Raw genomic sequence first — 22,412 nt, 5'->3', positions numbered from 1 at the left:
TGCCACTGTATCGATAAAGCAGTGAGCGTGCCCTTGACCTGTCAGTGAGGTTTCTGTTTTCCTCCCTGTCTTACCGATAGATGAGTTGGCATTTTCTAACAAGGTGAGCACTGTGTGATTCTGGTTGACATTCGCATTCCAAATGCAGCCTTGCTAAGAGAACAAGGGGACTTCTGTGCTGTCGGCATCCCTCCCTCATCGACCAATGCCACCCGCCATGCACGTGCCCGGCGGTCATCCCAGGAGCCACCGACACAGGAGTTAAGCTCATTGTGAAATCCCAGAGGGACAACTCGAGAAAAAGCCCCATTGTTGCAGGCACCTTGATGGCTGTATCTAGACCCTGAGAAGGAGTCGAAAGGAGCCACACATCCCTGGGGAGGGGACTTTGGAAAGAAGAGGGAGCTTGATAGGATTTCAGGGGCAGGAGGGAGACCATCACCATATACATGGAAGGAAGGGAAGGAGCAGAACATACCTTGTATCCCACTGTGGACTGAATGGTGTGTCCTGCCCCCACCCCACACACCACCAAGTTCACGTGTTAAAATCCTGACCCCCAAGGTGATGGTATTAGGAGATGGGTGATGAGCTCTTGAGGGCAGAGCTCTCAAGAATGTGACAAGCACCATTTTAGAAGGGACATTGGAGAGCTCCCTCACTTATTCTTCTAGGTGAAGGCACAGCAAGGAGAAAGCGGACTATGAACCAGACACTGAATGTGCCAGCACCTGGGTGTTGGATCTCCTGGACCTTCAGGACTACAAGAAATAAACTTCTTTTGGGTTTAAGCCACCTAGCTGTTCTAGCAGCCCAGACAGTGACACACCATGATAGACATTTCTTGGGGGATGCAGAGTGTGAGCACCAGAGGGGAGAGAGAGGTCCTGTTCCCAGTTTCTCACGGGCTGTGTGTCACCTTGGATGCTTTCCGTCTTGTATTACCCATGCCCAGTACGGGGCTTCTCAAGCTTCAGTATACAGAAGGCCCCCCCAAGGCTGTTTAGTAAGAATGCAGATTCTTTGGCTCCTTGCCCGGAGATTGTGATTTCACTAAGTTCATGCTTTTGGAAACACCAGGATATTGGTTCGGGTGCCAGTTTCTGGCAACTTCCAAACCTAAGCACCAGTCTTGGCTCCGTCCTTTCTTAGACCTGTGTTTTTGAGCAGATTCTGCCCCCTGAGTTTGAGTTTGAGTTCATCTGATCTATAAAATGGGGAGCGTGATACCTTCCAGAGTTGCAAGAATTTCACATGCTTGGCGCCAAATACGCCCAGACAACAAAATAGCTACATTTCCCCATTTCACTGCTGTCGCATGGGATCGGTGCAGCTGGCATCGACAATAACTGGCCGTTTGGAAAAATTGCGGTTTAGTCGGTTGGGTGCAGAAAGGTATGTCTTAGCTTTCAAAAGCCCGGAAGAAGAAAACAAAGGGGAGGTAATTTTTGAATGTGTAATCATACACCAGATGTTTAAAATACCTGGCTTTTTATCTACCATCAAGGGTGACCCATGATGTCAGTGGTATCCTATTTTCTTTTTTTTTTTTTTTTTTTAAGATTTTATTTATTTATTCATTTGACAGAGAAAGAGAGAGCACAAGCAGGGGGAGTGGCAGGCAGAGGGAGAAGCAGGCTCCCTGGTGAGCAAGGATCCTGATGTGGGGCTCGATCCCAGGACCCTGAGATCATGATCTGAGCCAAAGGCAGACACTTAACTCACTGAGCCACCCTGGTGCCCCAGTGATATCCCATTTTCAAAATGGGAGGATGACTCTATATCTGGGTCTGTGTAACATAGTCCAGATTTCTACCTCTTATTTAGTATCATTATTTATTAGTGCTTTTTTTAACTTGGAAAAAAGAGTCATAGATAGTAAATTCTATGCCTTCTTAGAGTAGGTCTGTTGGAGAATATGGTCCTACTTGTTTACATTGTGTGGAATGAGACCAGTAGAGCCCACGGGAGCTAAGAAGTTTGCCTGAGGTCACAGGTCTACCAAGGGGTTGTCAATCTGCTAAATTGCCAAACCCCAGCACCTCCGAATATCACTGTTTTGGGGGACAGGGCCTTTACAGAAGGTATGAAGTTCCTATGAGGCCTGTAGGGTTGGTCCTGATCCAGTCTGACTGGTGTCCTCATAAGAAAGATTTAGACATCAAGGAGACACCAGAGATGCTCAGGCATGGAGGAAAGACCATGTAAAGACACACTGAGAAAGAATGTGGTCTTTTACAAGCCACAGAGAAAGGCCCCAGTAGACAATGCTGACACCTTGATCGTGGACTTCTGGCATTCAGAACTATGGAAAAGTACATTTCTGTCCCATTGGCGACCCATTCTGGGGTAGTTTTTGTTATGGCAGCCCAAATAATACAGAAATCATGCATGATTTCAACCCAGGATCTGACCCCAAACCTACACTATTTCCCTCTGCATGATCTTTCTAGGCCTCCTACTGGTCCATTAATATGAGTGACAGAATCTTTTTGGATCTCTGGCTTGGCACCCAAACTCAGCTTCCACTTGGTGGTCTTCCTTTGGTGATCTACAGCAGGCGGAATGCTGTTGGTGAGATCTTGTTTCTTTCCATCTCAGATCCCATAAAGAGCTCCTTGCATTTCCCGAGGCACCTGGTGTTTGATGGTGACTGAGAGTAAGGCAGAGTCTCCTAATGGGGGAAACTTCTACTTCTCTAGAGCCCATTAGAGGGCTTTCCAGGAGTGGGGGCCACCCCAGCCTTCTGAAGGGTCCTCCTGCGTGCATCTGTGTGATGGTTGGACTGTCGGGCCTATTGTCCGTCTGCTGACTTGATGGGCCCAATGGGGAAGTCTGGCTCTGAAGACTTGAGTCACAGGATTGTCCCCTCCCCTTCAAAGCCATTGCTTACCACCCAACAGCAAACGCTATCGTACGAGATCTTAAAAGTGCAGGAAGAGAACACCCCTTTCAGTGGCTGAGGCCAGGTTCAGGGCTCAGCACCAACCAGGGGAGTAAAAAATGTCTGATGCATGCTTGGAACGATAATGGAATTCCTCCTCTTCTCTCTCTTCTCTTTACGAAAGCTTCATTGCCTGTTAAAATGAGGCCTTTGGCCTCGATGGGCTCAAAATTATTTGAGTCTGGCTTCCTGGTCTTAAGAGCAAGACTCATTAGGTGCCAGCAAGTTTCATTTCTCCAGGATCTGTACTGAGACTCCCGCCTATTATTTAAACAGTTAGCTGTGGGAATAGGAATGTACATGGAGTCACTCTATAAACTCCTTTCTGGCTCCCTCCGGGTGCCCACCAGGCAAAAATGCTAGTGACTGAGTCGGAACTCCGTGAATAGGTGTGGATGGATTTGGTACCATGCTGCAGCGAGGTGGCAGTGTTTTGTTTTCAGTCCCGGCACTTGTGGTAATTTCTATCAACCATGTCTGCTACCTTTTTTAGGAAGGATTCTTGTAGTTAAGGTGCTGCTGCTGATTTGCCATGAGTGTCCTTCCTTCTAGTAGACACTCTCCAGATTGCAGGATTATTCTGTCTGGGCTAGACTTGTGCTCTCCAGTAGGGCTACTGTAAAATCGTGGAGCACGGGGGTGTCAAGTGCAGGGCCCGGGGGTCCAATGCAGGCTTCAGCACTTTGGATAGGTTACTCAATCTCTCTGGTCCTCAGTTTTCCCATTTCTATAATGAGAATATGGTAGTATCTACCTCACAGGGTTGTTACAAGGAGTCAAAGGAATGACACATGTGTGAGGTTAAGCCAGTGCCTGAACATGCTAACAACTTAAAGTTATTAGCCATCCCTTAATCAGCATAGTTAACGTTACTAGTTATTACGAGTGTTCATGACTGTTGCAAACCTTGGTCGAGTAATAATGCCCATGGGATAAAGTTGGGAATGAACCGGAGGAATGGAAACTGTCTTTGTCTTAGGGTGAGAGGACTCCGACCAATCATTTCCATTACCGTTACTATAATGGCATTTAAAGAAATTCAGAAGGACCGGTACATTTGGTGAAGAAGGGTATAAGCTAACTCATTTATAGTATAAGATCATAGTGGTTGAGTTTTTTCCTTGCTTGGCATAATGTGTAGCTCACGTGGAGTGTGGCGCTTAGTAGTTTCTAAATCCTAGTTACACACTGTAGTTATTCCAGGTTCTTGGGGTTGATGGGGCAGGCTGAGGAAGAATATGTATCCTTTTGTTCCCAAGGCTGGTGGGCTTGTACATTATGTGGGGTTCTCTCAGGGTCAGTCTGTAGAGAGTGTATCCGTTACTGCCACAGTACTGGCTGTGTAACAAATCACCCTGAAACTCATTCTGTACGTGCCTGAAGGTGGCTGATCAAGGCTGCGCTGCGCTTCAAGTTGCACGTTGGGTATAGTTCTGTTCCATGTGTGTCCCCTCCTCCTTGGACCAGTGGGCTACCTCGAGCATGTTGTTCTTGTGATGATGGCAAAAACCCAAGAGATCCCGCTCAATCCCGCAAGTGTATTTCAAGCTTAGGCTTCTGTCCTTTTTGCTCACCACCCCCTTGGACACAGCAGATCACATGGGCAAGCCCAAGGTCAAGGGTTGGGAAAGAACCCTCTGCAAAGAAATGCAGAGTCCTAAGACCAGAGGGTGTGGCTATAGGGAGTGGTAAAGAATACAAGCCACTACATCAGTCTGCCTAGTTCCCTATTTGACTTCCCCAACTGAGTCATTGCAGTTGATGATATGAAAGAGCTTTCCTTGCTTAAAGCAGTTCCGTTGCTCCCAGTACCTGCATTAAGATTCCACAAGCACTCTGTAGCATCCGAGCATGTTGCAAATTCCCCTTTGGTCTCCAGGAGCCTTTCCCCTGACAGACAGGAATTTACTCTACTGTAAACCAAAGAGTCCCAGTTTAGACAGACACGATGGATTAGGCAGACAGCATCATTGACCCGGTTCCACTTCGTTAGCCTTTCCAATTAAGGAGGATGTTGCTGAAAGTGAGACCTCACCGATATATAGTCATACCCAGAATCTTCTGGATGGAGCCTCTGTAGGGAAAGTCTTCTATCCTGAATGTGCACAGAGAGAGAGGGGCAACACTCTGTTGGCAAGTGAGCGCCGAGTGGTAAGGACCGGGTCACTTGGAATACTCAGTCTTCTTCCTGGCTAGGTTATTAACATGCAGAATACATAGGATTGGACCCCTGACCATGTGCCAGTAGGGCTTCTGATCTTGGAATACCAAATAAAGGGTTGATGCTTTATTTTATCTAAGGATCAGGCTCTGGGCTTTGTCAACACAGTTGACAGTTTTCTTTGGTTTCCCAAGGACTGTCTTTCCCATGAAGTTGTTCTTAGGGGTTCAGGATGGCAGTCTCCCCTCCCTACCCCTTCAGGATTCTGAGCAGTGAAGCATAAACCCTAAGCCATAGCCAAACAGGCTGTGAAGTACAGCTTGGTCAGTCCGGGCGGGTACCCCGCCCCCCAGTGCAGTGCTCCACTAGGACCCCGCTTTGAGAATGAGGCCGATGTTTGAGTCTGAGAGGAAGCTTCTTCTCTTGTGGTGGAATCTAGATGAATCTGAACAGCCAGAGAGACAGAGGCACAGACTGACAGGAGCTGAAGACCTCGCAGACCAGAGAGGACGGCCTTGCCTCCCAAAGACAAACATGGGTCCTGTCCAGTATGCTTGCTTGTCACAGAGAAACTGGAAGAACAGGGTTAAGACTCCCTCCCTGCATGGGAGGATGAAGAGGCTGGCGAGAGGGGGCTCCACGAAGAATGGCGGAAACAACGACCCAGCTCATTTGTATGGCACAGCGAAGGTTCTCACCCATAGAGCTCCCATTTCTTCATCCTTATGAAGGAGCTACTACGTTTGAAGAGAGAAGCCTAAAATATTTTCAGGACTTCTCCAAGTTCCTCTCTGGGCCAAGGCCGTGATGTCCAGAGAGTGGGAGGAGGGCTCCACTCCATATCTTCCTGGGTCTGAGGAATATTCCATGCATGAGTATGAAAATTATAATTAGATGTTTAGAGAACGGTTTAGAGAACGGTTCCATTAGAGAACTACTAGGAGCTAGATTCAGAACTGGAATCGGGGGAGAGGAACCCCTCATCTTGAGCTCAGAATGACTTTGGCGTCATTATAAAGATACCACAGAGGAGTCATCAAGCAAGTGAGTTATCTGTTCACCTAGGATAGGGGTTTAAAATGTTCCAATTTTGCTACACTTCCTTTTTTTTTTTTTTTTAATGTAGTAAGAACACAATATGAGATCTATTCTCTCAAGAAAATTTTATGTGTACGATGCAGTGTTGTTAACCACAGCTACAATGTCGCACAGCTGAACTCTAGAGTTGGTTCATCCTGCATGACTGAAACTTCGCATCTGTTGGGTAGCACATCCCCATTCCCTCTCCCCCAACCCCCGACGGTCACCCTTCCACTCTCTGCTTCCATGAATTTGATGATTCTGGATTCTTCATAGGAGTGGAATCCTGACATTTGCCCTCCTATGTTTGTTGAAGCCATACAAGAACCAAGGTCAGGAAGTAACCCTCCATGTCCACGGATGGATGACTGGATTGAGAAGATGTGGCAGATGCACACAATGGAAAGTTATTCGGCCTTAAAAAAGAAGGGAGTCCTGCCATCTGTGACCACGTGGACGAACCTTGAGGATATCGTGCTGAGTGAAAGAAGTCAGACCACAGAAGGACAAATGCAGCGCGATGCCTACACTTCCTTCTCATTCACACCATAGGCCAGGGGTTGCTTGCTGCATGGCTTCCTAGAACCCTGTGTTGGGAAGTCGGCTTGCGTAAAGCAAAGCTTCCAACCTGAGCTTGCACTCAGGGCCCAGAAATCATGCCCATTCTCTGTAAGGGGCAGCTTGAGGTTACTTTCCCAGAACCATGAATCCAAGGGGGTTCAGTTCAGAGTGGACACGGTGCCGAGAAAAATAGCCTTTATGTGCTGGGTTTCCTGTATTTCTTGGAAACCCCTTGCTGAAAACCACTACCTCCTCCCTATCCATCCCTCCCTCCTCTACTCACCCTGCCCCCCACCTAGAGAGTTCATGTTTAATGACCCGTGACATTACCACCAAGCATTTCCAGTCAATTGTCTTTTGTGGGGAGCGGATGAATAGGACTTTTCTCTGGCCTTCTCTATCCTGAAAAGTCTCTTCCCCAGCCCACTGGAATGTGCTAGAAAACCAGGAATTAAGCTCTTCTTTTTCTGTCTCTCTTTTCCTTCCCTCATTTTTTCCCAAGACCAGACACAAATTGGTGGCCTTGCCCCTGATCGGGACTTTCTAGTCTTTCAAGTTTATTTCTAATCCTCTTACGGATCCATCCTCTCCTTCGTGTAGAGGATGTGAACACACTTGGAGATAATGGACGAACATGCTTTCTTTCCTGTTTCCTTATATCTGGTCATTTTGCATGATCTCCATGCAGGTGTCCCCTTAGCCTCTTAATGAAAATCTTGAGCCTCCTTAATCACTGGGGTGTGGGAGGAAGTTGGGGGAAGACTGGGGATGGGCCAAGCTCATGAGTCATGAGAATGGGGGAGACAGTAAAACACGGAAGAGATCTCACTTTGTTGGAAAATGATGCTGGCTGGGTTGGTAGGTTCCGTTTTGCCCATCGCTTATGTGTGTTTTCTCCTCTCTTCCCACAGGACCCTCATCCAAGTCCTCCGATCACCCTGGAGACCCAGGTCAGTACCTTCCCATGGCCTTTGTCACTTAACCTCTGCACCAGCTCTCCAGGAGACTTGGGGCACCCTCTTGGCTCCTTGACTCAGAGAGACTGGACAGGCAGATGAGGCCATCCCCCTGCCTGTTGGGATGTGTGCCCACATACACATGAGCCGATTTTGTGTGGGCATGCACGCATACGTGTACCCGGGTGTCTGCGTACCCATTTTCTGGCCCTGAAAGGCGACCTAGCCTCTCAGCCACCCTCTTCCCATCTGGAATATTACTGCGAGGGTGGTGCCTGCTTTGCAGGGTTGTGGTGAGAACAGCAGAAACTGGTGTCTGTAAAGTCATCAGTACGAACTCAGGGCTGGTGAGGTAGCTTTTGAACCCAACACACTGTTGCCTGTCTGACTGAGCTTGAAGGGGAGGCATCTTTGGATCCATTATTCCCTGGGCTCTAAGGGTTGGTCCCAGAGTAAAGAGAGGAGATAGGATGGAGCCTGTCCAGAGCCCCACAGCTAACAGTGTTTGAGTGTCTGGGACAGGCAAGCCTGTGTGAACATTTCAAGGCTGAAGGGCAGGTCTGCAGATGTTTCTGGAGTTCTCTAGCAAGGACCACCTGCTGTCTCAGTCTTCAGCCTCCTCCATGGGTCCTTGTCCTCTCACCAGTGTCTCTGTCTCCCTCTCCCCAAGGGGAATGAGCAAACCCACCCTTCTTCTCTTTCCTTGCTCAGAAAGACCATACCTGGTGGGAAAGGGGGAGTCTTCTGTTTTCTCATTTTCTTCTGCATGCACATTTCATTATGTCCGCTTCAGGGATGACCAGCCAAGAGAGCGGGCAGGAAAGAGCAGTGGGCATGGCTTTGAGGGGGACGCAGGCCCAGATGCATCCCCCTCTGGCCATCCTCTGGTCTGATCCTATTCCAACCTCTGCCACCCACCTACCCCCTTACCACATTTGCCTTATGGAAATCACACTTGTTCCAAGTCACCTAAAAAATAGATTTTCCTTAGATCAATTTATTTAACTGTCTTAAGTGGGCTCATCCTCAGCTCGTGGCTCCCAAGCAAGGCTATCTTGCATCTCTGGAGTACGTTTGGTGATGCCTGCAGACAATTTTGGTTCTCTCACCGTGAGGTGGGGAGCTTACTCCTGGCATCTGGTGGGTGGACAGCAGGGATGGGCCTAACGGTTGCACAGTGCACAGGCCAGCCTTCCGCCCCCTAGCAGAGCGTGACCTGGCCTAATATGTCACCAGTGTCAAGGATGAGAAACACAATTCCAAGAAATGATACTGGTGAAATCACAAGCATGAAATCACATACTAGTTCGATTTTTTTTTTTTTTGACACAACTTCAAAATAAATGTGAAACTAGCAACATGGAAAAGTTTCTTTTGAGTGCCCCCTAAAATCATCTGCACGTACTCCCAGGGGTGCATCTGCCGCAATTTGGAAAACCCGGCCCGCCCCAGTCTCTTTTGTGGATTGCCGGAGAACTTCCCAGGTGTGCTTTCAAAGGATGGCCCTTCTCCTCATCATAATCAGTCCTTCCCCTGAAGAAAACCTGGTAGACGTAGGAGAGCTCGTGGGCACATGGTCTGTGTCCACAATTCTGGAAGCCAGACCTTCTCTCCCAGGGCGGAGCGGTGCACCCCAGATAGTTCTGTTCTTGGCCCTCTTGTATCCTTTGCTATGAAAAACATCCCGTCAGCCCTTCAAAACTTCCCCAGGAAAGAACAGTCACATGCCGATGGCTTTGGCCAGCACACTGTGAAGGGGACAGCTCACCCCCACACAGGGACCTCTCTTAGAGTCACACCCCATAGCCCAAGGGGCCCGACCCTTGGTTCATGGCCACACATGGCACAAGGCGGGCCTCCTGTGTTGGCGCTGGACCACTGGGGAGATGATTCACTTTGTCTCTGCACCGCTCCGTCAGCCTCATCTGGCCCTTGGTCTTCGGAGAGCCGTGGGCTGTTGTTGTCTTTGCCGAGTTCTAACTTCCTGTGTGAAAGAGACTTTGGAACCCAACCAAAGTACTAATGTTTTTCTGTAACTGTTGGCACAAGCCCGTGGCCAGATCTCACTCTGTGCAGGGGGCCGTCCATCCTGGGACTCATGATGGTACCCTATTCAGCTGCCTGCGGGCGGGTCAGACAAGAGGGGCATGGATGAGCTTCTGGCAGAAAGTGGTGCCCCAGATACCACCCATATGGCAGGAGCAGGACAGCAGCTGTGGCCCAGCTTGGCAAACCCAACCGTGCCAAGGTAGATGACAGATGTGTGTGGCCTGGGTCCTCTCCCACTTCTCCTCCCCACCCCCACACCAACCCCCTTTGCTCCTAAGAAAGGCGTTAGCCACTCGGTCCTGGAGCAAGGTGCCGCAGGGGGGCTGCCTTTCCTAGCTCACTGTGAGCAGTGTCCGTACATCTCGCATCTGTGGCTCAGCCCACACATGAGCATCAGGCCACCCCAGGCCCCTTCCCTCGGCGCATGCGCGGGGTCATCACCTGGTCCTTGGCGGATCTTTGCTTGGGCAGCTGCGAGGAGGTGGGGAAGGTAGACGGCCAGGCTGCTAAGGTCTCCTCTGGAGCTCCTGGGCTGCGACATCGCTGACCTCTGCATCTGTTGGCATCAGCAGGACCTGCTCTGCTTAATGGCCAGATGAATAGAATGAGGCAGCCTAGGAAGGTTTAAATCCCTGGTGTCAGATTTCCCTCAGCAGGCTGCCCCTGGGGTGTACCAAGGCAGCCCTGACTTGCAGTGGTGAATGCTTCCCCGTCTCCAGATGGTGGTTACCCAGGAATCGGGGGGGCATAGAAATGAAAAACCAAGTGTGAAAGGAGTTCGAATGCAGTTAGCGGCATTCCCATGATCCCCCCTTCGCGCGCCACCCCCCCCCCCAGTGTTTCCTGTTTGTCAAGAACTAGCTGCTCCCGCTGATCCCCAGATGCCTCATTCCGTAGGTGCTCTCATGATACCCATTTTCCAGATGAGGAACCTAAGGGTCAGAGAGGTTAAGTAACTTGCCCAGGGTCACACTGGAAGCTCAGAGCATTGGGGAGTATCAAACTCAGGGTCAGAAGACCCCAGAATCGATCTATCTTCTCAACTTCTTATTCTTCCCGGGGGGGGGGCGGGGGGAAAGAGTTGCCTGGACTAGTAGATTTGAAATAGCTCAGGCAAAGCTGGAAGGAGGGGCTTGATGCATGCAGCCCAAGGTCTAGATAGACAGATGGATGCTTCGCACAAATGTCCCCAGAGGTGGTTAGATAAATAGGTGGGGAGACAGATGGATGATAGGTGAGCAGATACGTAGATAAATAGATATAACGTTTCGCACAGTGAGTAATTCCTTGACAGATAGGTTGCCACGAGGCTTTTGGATAAAATGGTTTAAGCAGCGGAGCCCGTAGAAAATTTATTTTAAAACAAAGATGAAACCGCTCCCTGCACATCAATAGTGTTTTGATAAATTTAAATGCTCATTCTTTGATTCTCTCCTTCTCATTGATCCCCGAGATGGTTTATCATTTCTGAATCCACTCCAATTTGGCAAGACCTCTTGTCATTTAATTTTAGCCTCTCTGCCGTATCCCTCCACCGCCCCCCCCGCCCCCGGCCCGCAGAGGCTTCACTGTCAATTAGTTAATAGCCTCTACTCAAATATGGGTACCCTGGGGGTTATAATGAAGGAACTCTTAGAGCAAAGATTTGTCAATCTGGGTATTTGTGAACTTGGCTGTGCTTAGAGGGGAGCTGTGCCTTCGTTTACATGGAGATTACCCAGGACCTGAAGGTCAAGGGCATCAGGAGGAAAAGCCCTGATTGCTCCGTGTTCACCAACCACCCGGGTACTTGAAGATCTTGGACCACCTAACCATGAGTGTAAAAGGAGGGAGTTAACTATAGTCACTTTCTGTAAAGATGACGGAGGGACCATGAGGATGGTGAGTGGTGCTCAGGAAGAAAATGAGAAGTGGGTGGAAGGAAATTAATACTTTAGAAATTATGCCTAAGCAGATTCTTTCATCCATTTGCTAACTCCAGTAGTTCTGGGGCCAGGAGGAGGCCAGGCCTTGTGCTAGATGCTAAAGACAGAGCAGTGGACAGGACACAGGGTCCCTTGCCCACAGAGCACCCATTCTGGTTGCAGGAGTCCATGAGTTTCTGAATAATTTCAGGTAGTAATAAGTGACCAGAAATAGGACAGAGGGGTTCGTCAGCAGGGGCAGCTGGGCACTGCAGAGAAGCTAGTTTGGGGAGGGCTCTCTCTGGAGGTGAGATTCAAGCTCAGGAGCCGAGAGCCTGCACTTGAGAAAGCATTACCGGGACAGACACCGCAGTGCTCGCCTTCGGAACATTTTGCATATTCTGTCTGGATTCCTATAAACATAACGCCAGTTTTCCTTAGTATCAGACCCCCAGCTCCTTCGAGCGCCTTCAGTGCCTTCACGTCATTAGAATGTCACAATGGATGGGAATTCCCTTATCAGGCCAGGGTGGAGGGAGAAGACTGGCAGGAGTTGGGAAGGCGGTTGGGGGAGGGGAAGGGTGCTCACATCCGGAGCCTGTGTGCCAGACAGGTCCCACGTGTCTTGCCAGGGTCAGAGGAACTTTGGAGCTTCTGATGCGGTGCTGATAATGGGGATTTAGTTGAGAAATCTGGCTAACAGTTACCATTGGCTAATTAGCCGGCTCCTGTTCTGTGGAGCTGAAACCTCAGACGAAACTAGCAGCTCACACCTGGGGGTGCATTCACCAGCTCTAACCAGGGGACATTTGGCAATGTCTTGCAACATTTTTGTTACAACTTTGGGCGGGGCAGTGCCACGGGCTCTAGTGAGTAGAGGCCAGGGCTGCCGCTAAGCCCCTTCCAAATGCCCCAGAAAAAATTATCTGCCACCAAATGTCCCTAGTGCTGAGGGCGAGATACCCTGTTTGCCTGCGGACAGCTCATTGTACAAAGATGACCCCAGCCGTGGAATTGTGACCGCGGAGAAAAGTGTATTGTCTTACTCTGACGTTCAAACGTCCCCCTCTCTGGTTAATATCAGACTTGGCCCACCTCCGGTCTCCAGCCACGACACATTCATCCCCCAGAGTCCCTGGGTCTGTGTTGACAGTGACCGAGTACGCCCACAGAGTAATGGCTCACAGTGCGTGTGAGCATGTGCACAGCGTAGGTAAAAGGGAAAGCACCTCTCAGAGATGGTTTCCTGAGAGATTGATGGCTCAGCGGTGCAGAGAACGTGCAGTGTGGAGAAAAAGGTGAAAAAGCTGCACCTGGCTCCGGTTCAGCGAGGGACTGGCCAAGGCTCCTGGACCAGTGCAGCAGGCTTTGCAAATAACTCGATTTTGAGGCCTGGTTCCTTTTTCTGAGGCAGACCACAGCCGCCTCTGTGCAAACTTCTCTCTCCTGAAGCTCTTTCCCCCACTCCCGGATGAAAGCAATTCCGTCGACTCGCCTCTCTTCCAGCTCTGGGCTTCGATTAACCTTTTCCTCCGTGGAGAGTGGTTTTTGGAGTAATCAGGGAGCTTTTGAATGGCTCTTACCTGAGTCTCCAGCCCATTAGTTCTTGTGGTGCCCAGCATCTGTTGAGAGGACGGCGAGACCAAATAGCTCCTCAGCCCATCTACTCTCCTCCCACTAGTCTCCTTGGGGAGGGGAGAGTGGAACCTCTCTGGGGCGGACAAGGCTGGTTTTGAGACAGGCCAAGTCCCTCTCCTAGATCTTTCCCTCTGGCTCTGGCTTGCTGGATTTCTCATTAGCCCTGGGGGGGTTGGAGCAGGGAGGCGACCAGCTGGACCACTGCCTGGGCAAAGGCAGAGGGGCTGGACCCAGGCAGTGGAAACATTCTCAGGGAGGATTTGCGGTCCTCTGGCCCTGGGTGCCTTTCTAGTCTGTGTGACTCAGGGTAAACGATGTGATGCAACATTCCACAAATAGCCAGCAAGTTCCCCAAAGCCCAGCCACATGTACCGTTGTGAAAAATAGACCATGTTGAGATCACTGTCCCTCTCATCTTGGTGGGAGCTGGCTTTGCCCAAGATGTTGAAGATTTGAGTTTGGCCCTCAACTTGAGAACACTTAAAATCATGATTCTTGTCAACAATGACTAACATGCATTGAAAGTATGTTTACTATGAACAGAGAACTGCACATTGTACACGTATGTGTAAATCTAGCATTTTTAGGTAACATTCACTTGGAGTATGTGCTGGGCACTCTTCTAAGTAAGCTTTTGGCATGGGTTCGCTCATACAGACTGCACAAGTGTCCCCTATGGGAAGTGTTAATGTCACTGCCATTTTCCAGACACACTGCAGCACAAAGATGTGGTTAAGATACTTGTCCAGTAGCTAACAGGTGGAACAGCTGGGATTTGAACCAGGCCATCCAGCCTGCCTTTGTCAGGTCCTGCAACCCCATGAGGCAGGGGCTAATCTTAGCTCATTTTTCAGATGAACCAATTGGAAGGCCCAGAGACACCAAGTCTCCTTTTAGAAGTAACACAGTAAGTGGTAAGCCCTGAATTAGAAATACCATCTCTTTTATTGCTTTGTTGTTGAGATACAGAGATTAGATCTAAAGATAAGAGCTAGGTGTGCAGATAGAAATAGGATTATAGGGTGCCTGGGTGGCTCAGTGGGTTAAGCCGCTGCCTTCGGCTCAGGTCATGATCTCAGGGTCCTGGGATCGAGTCCTGCATCGGGCTCTCTGCTGAGCAGGGAGCCTGCTTCCTTCCCTCTCTCTCTCTGCCTGCCTCTCTGCCTACTTGTGATCTCTCTCTGTCAAATAAATAAATAAAATCTTTAAAAAAATAGGATTGTAGCCCTATAATTACCTAATATACATGTAATGTACAGTGTATACATAATAATGGATATATATCAGATGTAATATATATATCAGAAATGTGGAATTCTATAATCTATAGAACTGTAATCTCTATCCAATTTATGTCATTTCTTTTTTTTAAATAAATTTATTTATTTGTCAGAGAGAGATTGTGTACAAATGGGGAGCGGCAGGCAGAGGGAGAAGCAGACTCCCCACTGAGCAGGGAGCCCATCTGGGCCTCAGTCCTAGGATCCTGAGCTCATGACCTGAGCTGAAGGCAGATGCTTAACCGACTGAGCCGGTTACCAGTAGGTACACCTCGAGACTGAGAGGGAGATCGCTCACTTGGCAACCCCAGGCAGATGGGTCTGGAAATGCATCCTCGTGGAGCCGAGTGCCGGTGGTGAACTGGAGCTCTGAGCTGTGGGCGGCTTCTCCCTGTAGAGGGGAAGCAGAGCGGTCACACATGCAGGAACGGACACTCCCGTTTCCCTTCTGGCAGATGAGGCTGCTTATGGAGACTCTACACACCCCGACTTCAAGTACCTCGCGGAGGCAGAAGCCTGCCGTGCAGCCCGCTGAGCAACAAGGCAGTGTCACCAGATTTGCATGGAATTAAAAGCCGAAGGCTCAGGGAGGAGGCAGCGCAGACATTTGGTATAAATATCAAACGGACCAGCGTTTTTGAAGTTTAGTCTGTCTTCTCCACGGGGTTTTTGGGCAGCGCAGTGCAAACCAGAGAGCTTAAAAAGAGAAGGTTCCGGTGCTAGAATGTTCAGGCTGGGTTTTGAGGTTCTAGTTACAGAGATAATTCAGTCGGGAAAATCGCTTTTCACATGAAACGGCAGCATGACAAAGGTCCAGGTGTAGGAGGGACAAAAAAAATCAACGTACAGGGCCCAGACTTGCAGAATTGAATGGAAGAGGGCCTCGATGCTGCTTGCTATTGGCCTGTTTCTTCCGTACATAGGACTTGGCTAAGCGCTTCTTACACCTGACCTCATCTAATCCTGACAGCAGCGCTTGGGGGAGGGACTCTCGGTCCCCTTCTTTGCAGGTAAAGACCCAGAGGCATTGAGAGGGTAAATGCTTGGTCCAAGACCATCACGCTCCTGAGGGGTTGAAATGAAGTATGTTGGGGTTCCTCTCTCCCCCGGTCCCAGGAGATCCACGCTCTACCCTTCTCCTCCTGTCTTTGGGCCCCCACAGGCTTAACCTTGATGGATTTTATCGATATGGACTTGTTCTTGCCTCAGCTAAGGGGAGGCACTGACAGGAGCTGGGAGGGTGGGAGGACAGTGGGACAGGGGTCATTTTCTGTGCGTTGGCTGTGTCTGCCTGGAGAGCCCAGTCCCCAGAAAGGGCTGTCCTACATAGCTCTATTCTTCGGGATCTAATAACACCTCTCCCCAGGGTGTTGACAGCTCCCCACTGTGGCTAGCCCTGTTCTGTTGCCCTTAGCATCTCTTTGTAATGTCTCCCCCGTTATTCCCTAGGTGAGTAGCATCTCTTTCCTTCTGGAACCCCGCCCTTGCCATGAAGCCTGCCTCCAGCCCCTTGCTCACACAGCGCTGCCAGGGTGGGCCACCGTCCTTTTCATGTCCTGTTTTGCTACAGTAGGAGCTGGGGTCTGTCTTCAAACCAAAGGAAGGCCCCAGAACAGACGCAAGGGCATGGTGAAGCTAGTGTAGCCGAATGCCCAGTTGTGGGCGTAGGAGTGTTTTTCTGGGCAGGGGATCATAGCTGTCATTCTGTTGGTGATGACTCCCCACCCCCCACTAAACTGAGACACAAACATTGTCAACACCACTGTGCTAATTACAGCATCGGAGGACCCACACACGGGAGAAGAGAGACTCCAGACAGGACGTTTCATAAGGAGTCTCAGCCTTCACTCACACCCCTTCTGTCTGTCTTGGCTCCGAGGCGGGGAAGGGCTCCGTTGCCTGGAGAGGGACTCAGTGAGGTCTAGGGTAATGCCATAGGGGGAAGGGCAGGCCATCCGCTCCTTCCGGCAGCCCCAGAACAGACAGAAGACAGGTTCTTTTGCCAGCAAGCAAGGGCGTTGGCAAACTCTCCTTTGTTCTCTGTCACACCTCCAGGAAATCGAACCATTCTAGCATCTGAATCCATTTTCTCAGAAGTGCCACCACCCGTCTTTGGGCCTCTGAGAGCCCAGTGTGTCCTCTAGCAGCGGGAGGGAACAGCGAGCTGCCACCCCCCCACTCCCTGCAACCCCCCCCCCACTGCCTTCAGTTGCCTTCAACAGGAACATCTTCTAATAACGATAAGTCCTTCTCTCATTTTCTTCTGGGAACTGGAGCTCTGATTTTTTTTTTCCACTGCAAGGAAGAGGAAAGGAAGAAGCATGGAAAACTAGAGTCTGCTCGGGGCGCATGCCAGATGGGTGGGGCGGAGGACAGTGGGGCAATTTCACTGTCCCGAGAAGGACCAGCCCAGCCAGCTCAGCTCTAGAGGAGAGAAACTCCAGCTGTAAAAGGGACCTAAAGCAACCCCTTTGCCAGATGCTGACTGCCCCAGTTATAATTTGACTCCTGTTATGGGGGACAGGAAGTGACTTTTTCATTACATGGCCTTAGACCCAAAGTACTACCCAAGCCTCTTCAGGAATCTCTCCCACCGGCCCATGGTTTTCATTTTGGGATTATTTTTTGAAGTGCAGGGAGAAAGATAAGGGGGTTTGGGGGACATTTGAAAAAATGAAAGGTCTCTGGGCCTCTAGAAGCCCGTAAGGAGCATCTTCCTCCTTCCGAGGCTCGAGAGCCCCACATAGCGACCTGCCAGGCGGCCAGGGTCTCCTCAGTCCTGCTTGTTGGTCTCCAGCCTGTTGTTATGTTTGGGTCTCCTCCCCCCCCAGAGCCACCACCCGCTTCCTTCCTGACCCACCAGGGTTGCTCCGCCAAAACACTCCTGACATTTTGGATTGGATTGTTCTTCATGGTGGGGGGCTGGCCTGCGCCCTGTCGGATACTCAGAAGCCTCTCTGGTCTCTACCCATTACCCCTCCCCAGTCATAAGAACCAAAAACGTCTCTGGACAGGGCCACCAAGCTGGGGGCAAAGTCCAGCCCAGCTGCGACGCACCACCCTCACCAAGTATGGTTTACGGGATCGTGTGAACGTCCGCTTGCTGTGGGAAAGGGCGGGTGTCCCGGTGAGGTTGGGTCCGCTGGTTGGGCACCTCACTGTCCGTGTCCTTGGATTTTAAGTTTTTGCCCTCAGGTAACCTCCTCTGGGCTGGGTTATAAGCAGAAGAGCACCTGCCCAGCCTCTCAGTGCAAATGAGGTAAGATAACAGAGGAGAGCTCAAATGTTTTTCTTTCACTGAAAAGTAGCAAACTCGGAAGCACAAGGTGGCAGGGTTAGGGGGGTACTCGTTGCGTTCTTGGGGGAGACCCCAAGCCCCAGCTCTCACCCACGGCAGTGGGCAGGCTGAATCCCAAGCACAGCCCCAGAAGCCCGTCCCCTCAAAGACCACAGGTGTGGGGTTGGCAGATGGGCCGTGGTTTGGCTCTCAGGAGGGTGTGGGCTCGCCTGACACCCAGAAATAGTCTGTGGCTTTGGGGCCGACGCCGTCCTGTGCTGTAACCCGGCTGGTAGTCAGTCCTGGTCACTGGGCCCTCACTGTGCTGCCTTCAGACAAGCGGCTCCTTACTCTCTCCAGTCCATGAAAGAGTTCTCTGTGCAAAGCGTCAGCCTCCAACAACCGCACCGCTGTGTGCCGTCCTGGCTGTGAGGTGTTCCCGTGTTACTCTGTCCTTGGGTGATCCTCCGCCCTCGTTCTCGGAGGGTAGCTGTGGCTGGAAACATACTCAGTTTTAATTTCTACTTATTAATCAATTTGGGGGGTGGGGTCTTTTGGGGGGGTTTAGTTTTCATAGTTATCAATAGTACATTATAGTACTGTTTTGTTATGTTACGGATTAATTCATTTACCGAATATTTATTGAATACTTTCTATGTGCCAGACACTGTTGTAGGGGCCCGAGATACAGCAGTGAACAAAGTAGATGTCCCTGACCTCATGAGCTCACATTCTGGCTAGACTGTAAATGAGGGATGTGTTCATATGTTTATATCAGATGGTGACAAGTACTAAGTCAGTCAAGGGACCAAGTCAGTCAAGGAGGGGTGGACCTTTGACTTTGGTGGGACCAAGGAGGGCATGGAGTTAAGGGAACGTTCAGGCAGAGACTTGAAGGGCATGAGTGGGTGAGCCCTGCAGATCGCTGGAGGGACAGAGAGCAACCAGTGCAAAGGCCCAGACGTAGGATGTGCTTGGCATGGTCATTCATTAGGAGCTGGTGTGGGTAAAGCAGGAGTGAGCAAGGAGAAAAGGGGTGAAGGTGAACCCAGATCACTGGGATCTTACTGAACTTAGAAAGGCAAGTCTTCAGACAGTTTTGAGCAGAGGAGTGATGTGGCCTGACTTTGGACAATGGAATCGGTTCCTGCTGTGCTGAAAGGGCTGTGTAGTTGGTCAAAGGCAAGAACAGAGAGCTGGCCAGAGCCAGCTCCAGGGCAGAGCGATGGTGGTTTGGACTGGAGTTTTAACCGTGGACGCTCAGAGAAGTGGTTTGATTCTGGATCCTTCTGAGGGCAGAGCCACGAAACTTACGTGGGTTAGAAGGCTGTGGAGCCATACAAGCATGTGATCAGAAAATTTTTTTTTAAATCATACAATACAGAGAGTATCAAGGGAGAAGTCAAATCTCCCATAGGCTTCTCCCCAGTCTTCAGAGGTAGCAACCATTAACCTTTTCCTCCTTTGTCTTTCTAGATTTTGCTTTGCATATGAACACGTGTGGGGTATGTGCATTGGCAAGGATTTTATTTGTTTGCTTGGACTGGAACCTAATGAAACCTATTTTATAACAACTCACGGTTTCTCTCTCCCTATCTTAGACTCAGTTCCTATCTACACATACTGCTCGTCCTTACTAGTTGGAACTGCTTTCTGTTTTGTCCGACGCTCGGCGTGGTGTCTCGTGTGTTGAACTGTCAGTAAATACTACTTGAGTGAATTCTTTCATCATTTATGTCACTGGCTTACTGTTGGTGGGCACGTAGGTTGTTTCTCCTTTTTTTTCTCTCCTATATTAATGCTGCCACTCTCGTCCACAGATCTGCTCCGCACAGAGTGTGCACGTGTGTAGGGTGAAGGACTGAATTTCGGATGATGACTCAAAGGGTGTGTGCATTTTACATTTTGACAGGCGTAGCTGAATTGACCTATACAGAGGTCTCTTCAGATCACCTCTCAAAGCGACTTCCTGTTTCCATTCTCAAAAGCAGTGGTAATTATCAGTCTTCATCATCTCTGTCAAGCCCCGATGGGGTAAAAACACTATACTGCTATTTTGATTTGCATTTCAGATAGGAGTGGGTCGGAGTACTTTTCTTTCTTTTTTTTTTTTTTTTTTAAAGCGGTATCTGTTGCTTTTTTCCTGAGCTGCATTTTCCTGGGTGCTGGAGGGTGCCTCCTGGGAGACATGATAAGTAAGACTGGCCTAGCCAGCCACTGTGCTACGTACTCAGCACATGTTGAGCCGCTCACTTAACGGTCCCAGGAACCCTGCATAAGAGGTCCGGTTCATATCCTCACTCTCTGACCATGAAACTGAGTCTCGGAGAGGAGCCGATTCGGTGTCACCCAAGGTCACGTATCATGTGGACAGGAAGTGGGGAGCTGGTATTTGGACCTATGCAGAACTCTTCACCACCATGCCTTGCAGATTGGTGGATTTGGTAATGGCCATGACCCTCTTGAAGGGCTCAACCACGCTGATATTTTGAAAACAAAAGCGAAGCATTCTTGGGCTTTGGGAAGCAGATGGATTGGACGCTGTTAGACTGTGGTGCCTGGACTTGAGGCCCAGGTCTGAGCCATGAGCACTAGAGACAGAGGTCTGTACTAGGTGCCTGCAAGCCAGCCGAGCTCCAGGCACATTCAGTGACATAGCCAAGGCCACATAAGAAGGCAGTGTCACCTTTGTCATACTGAATCACACTGCCTCCTGACCAGGTCTGCAGCTGCACTGCAGAACTGGGCCTGGGTGCCAGTGGGGGAGCTGTCAGTAGTTAGAACTGTGCACTGGACCAGACAGATGGACAGAGGGATAAAAGACAACAGATAAATGGAAGGAAGGAAGGAAGATAGAGGAAAAGGTGGATAACATCCCGTGTCAGTTCGTATTAAAAAAAAAAAAAAAAAAACAACCGTACTTTACACTGACCCCTTCTCCAGGTACTAGGGATTGGATAATGAAGGACCCAGGGCCCTGAGCTCAGGGAACTCACATCTAGAGCACGGCATTTGAATCTTTTCTGTGTCGTGGGCCCCTTTGGTGTCTGAAGAAACCTGTGCCCCCTTCTCTGAATAATACCTTATTTTTCAAAGTTTTTTTTTTCCACCTCCCACCCGCTTTTTTAAAATAACATTTTAAATGCAAAAAAAAAAAAAAAAAGATGCATGGGATTACAAAGGAAATCAGTTACATCGAAGTACAGCTATCAAAATATATATAAACATAACAAATGTGTGGAGTTAATACTGCATTTGCATCTTTAATAACACATTAAGTAACTAGATTTGGCTGCAGGTCTAATGACTACCGTAATTTTGAAGTAGTGACAAGTATAAATAATATTTTGAGCATCTGCTACCAGAGCGGTGTGATAGGAAAATATCTGTAATTTCCGTGGGTGTCAGTCTCGGGTCTTGCAAATCCCCCTACAGTCTGGTGCCTACATCGTAACTGAAGGACATGCCAAATTTCAGTTAGAGTTAGTGCAAGTGATGATGAGAATCAATATATATATGGTTAAGACCCTCATAATTCTCTCCACAGCCCCCCCCCCCCCAAGCCCGGGGACATCCCTGTCCCCAGTGGAGAGACATATAATGGCAAGATGGTGTGTACTCCCTAGATGAAATAGTGAAAAGTGCCCCCCCCCCACAGGGAGACCAGTGATTTGTCTCCCTGTATTTCTCTGTCGACCCCCCGCCCCATCATTTGAAGATGAATTGTCGAAGATCAAGGGACTTCTGCTATTTCTCTCTCGTGGGGCATTCTCGGGTCTGTGATAATGTAGGAGTAAACAGTAGAACCCAGAATGATCCCGGAAGGCTTCCTGGTGGAGCTGTTGTCCACACCACATCCTAAAGGGTGAATGAGAGTTGACCAGGAGAGGCAGGGACGAAGGGAACAGAACATTGCGCAGAACATTCCCAGAGAAAACAGACGAGATAGAACGGGTCCCATCAAGAAATCACAAGCATGTGGTGTTAATGGAGCACAGCTGGAGGAGCCTCGAACAGCAGCAGACCACTGAGCTAGGCGCAGGCCCAGGTATTAGAAGCCATCAGGGAGCTCTTTGAGATTTGCCTGGTAGGCAGTGGGGCCCGCCCTGAAGGCTTGCGAGCAGCAGTGTACATGGTCCGAGGTCCGCCCGGGAGCATCAGTCTGTCGCGTCGTGGGGAACAGGTGAGCCTGGAGGCAGTGGGACCAGAGTACGGGACATTCAGCCCAGGACTCTAACGAGTCTGAAGCAGGGACTGGGGGACGGGAGAGGAGAGGACATATTCAAAAGGTCTTTAACACACAGAATGGACGGGATAGGATTTGGGCAAGTGGGGGCAGGCTACAGAAAAAGCTGGGCTAGGAATGCATGAATGAAGGACGCATTGGGTAGAAAGATGAAATGCTCCCTGGGCACGGGAGGCCGGGCGACATCTTGTGAGGTTGTCAGAGGAGCAGGTGGAGTGGACGAGGCCCTCGGGAGCCCCTTGCCCCGTTTTCCCTGCTGGTGGAGGGAGGAGGGGCTTCCTTGGACAGAGCACGGTGGATGGAATTGCAAGTTGGG

At 49.8% G+C, this 22,412-nt stretch overlaps 1 protein-coding gene across 1 annotated transcript in view; it reads left to right on the top strand.

Annotated features, from left to right (window-relative positions):
- The window catches only part of XYLT1 (xylosyltransferase 1), a 294,235-nt gene that overhangs the window by 83,256 nt on the left and 188,567 nt on the right, over positions 1–22,412 (top strand). Inside the window, exon 2 of the mRNA XM_032836219.1 lies at positions 7,658–7,696. Within this exon, the coding sequence (XP_032692110.1) occupies positions 7,658–7,696 (39 nt within the window). The remainder of the gene's footprint in view (positions 1–7,657; positions 7,697–22,412) is intronic.

Source organism: Lontra canadensis, unplaced genomic scaffold, assembly GCF_010015895.1.
Source record: "Lontra canadensis isolate GAN:19392208 unplaced genomic scaffold, GSC_riverotter_1.0 scaffold91, whole genome shotgun sequence".
In the NCBI taxonomy this organism is placed as follows: Eukaryota; Metazoa; Chordata; class Mammalia; order Carnivora; family Mustelidae; genus Lontra; species Lontra canadensis.
This window is presented reverse-complemented; position numbering and strand designations above follow the sequence as displayed.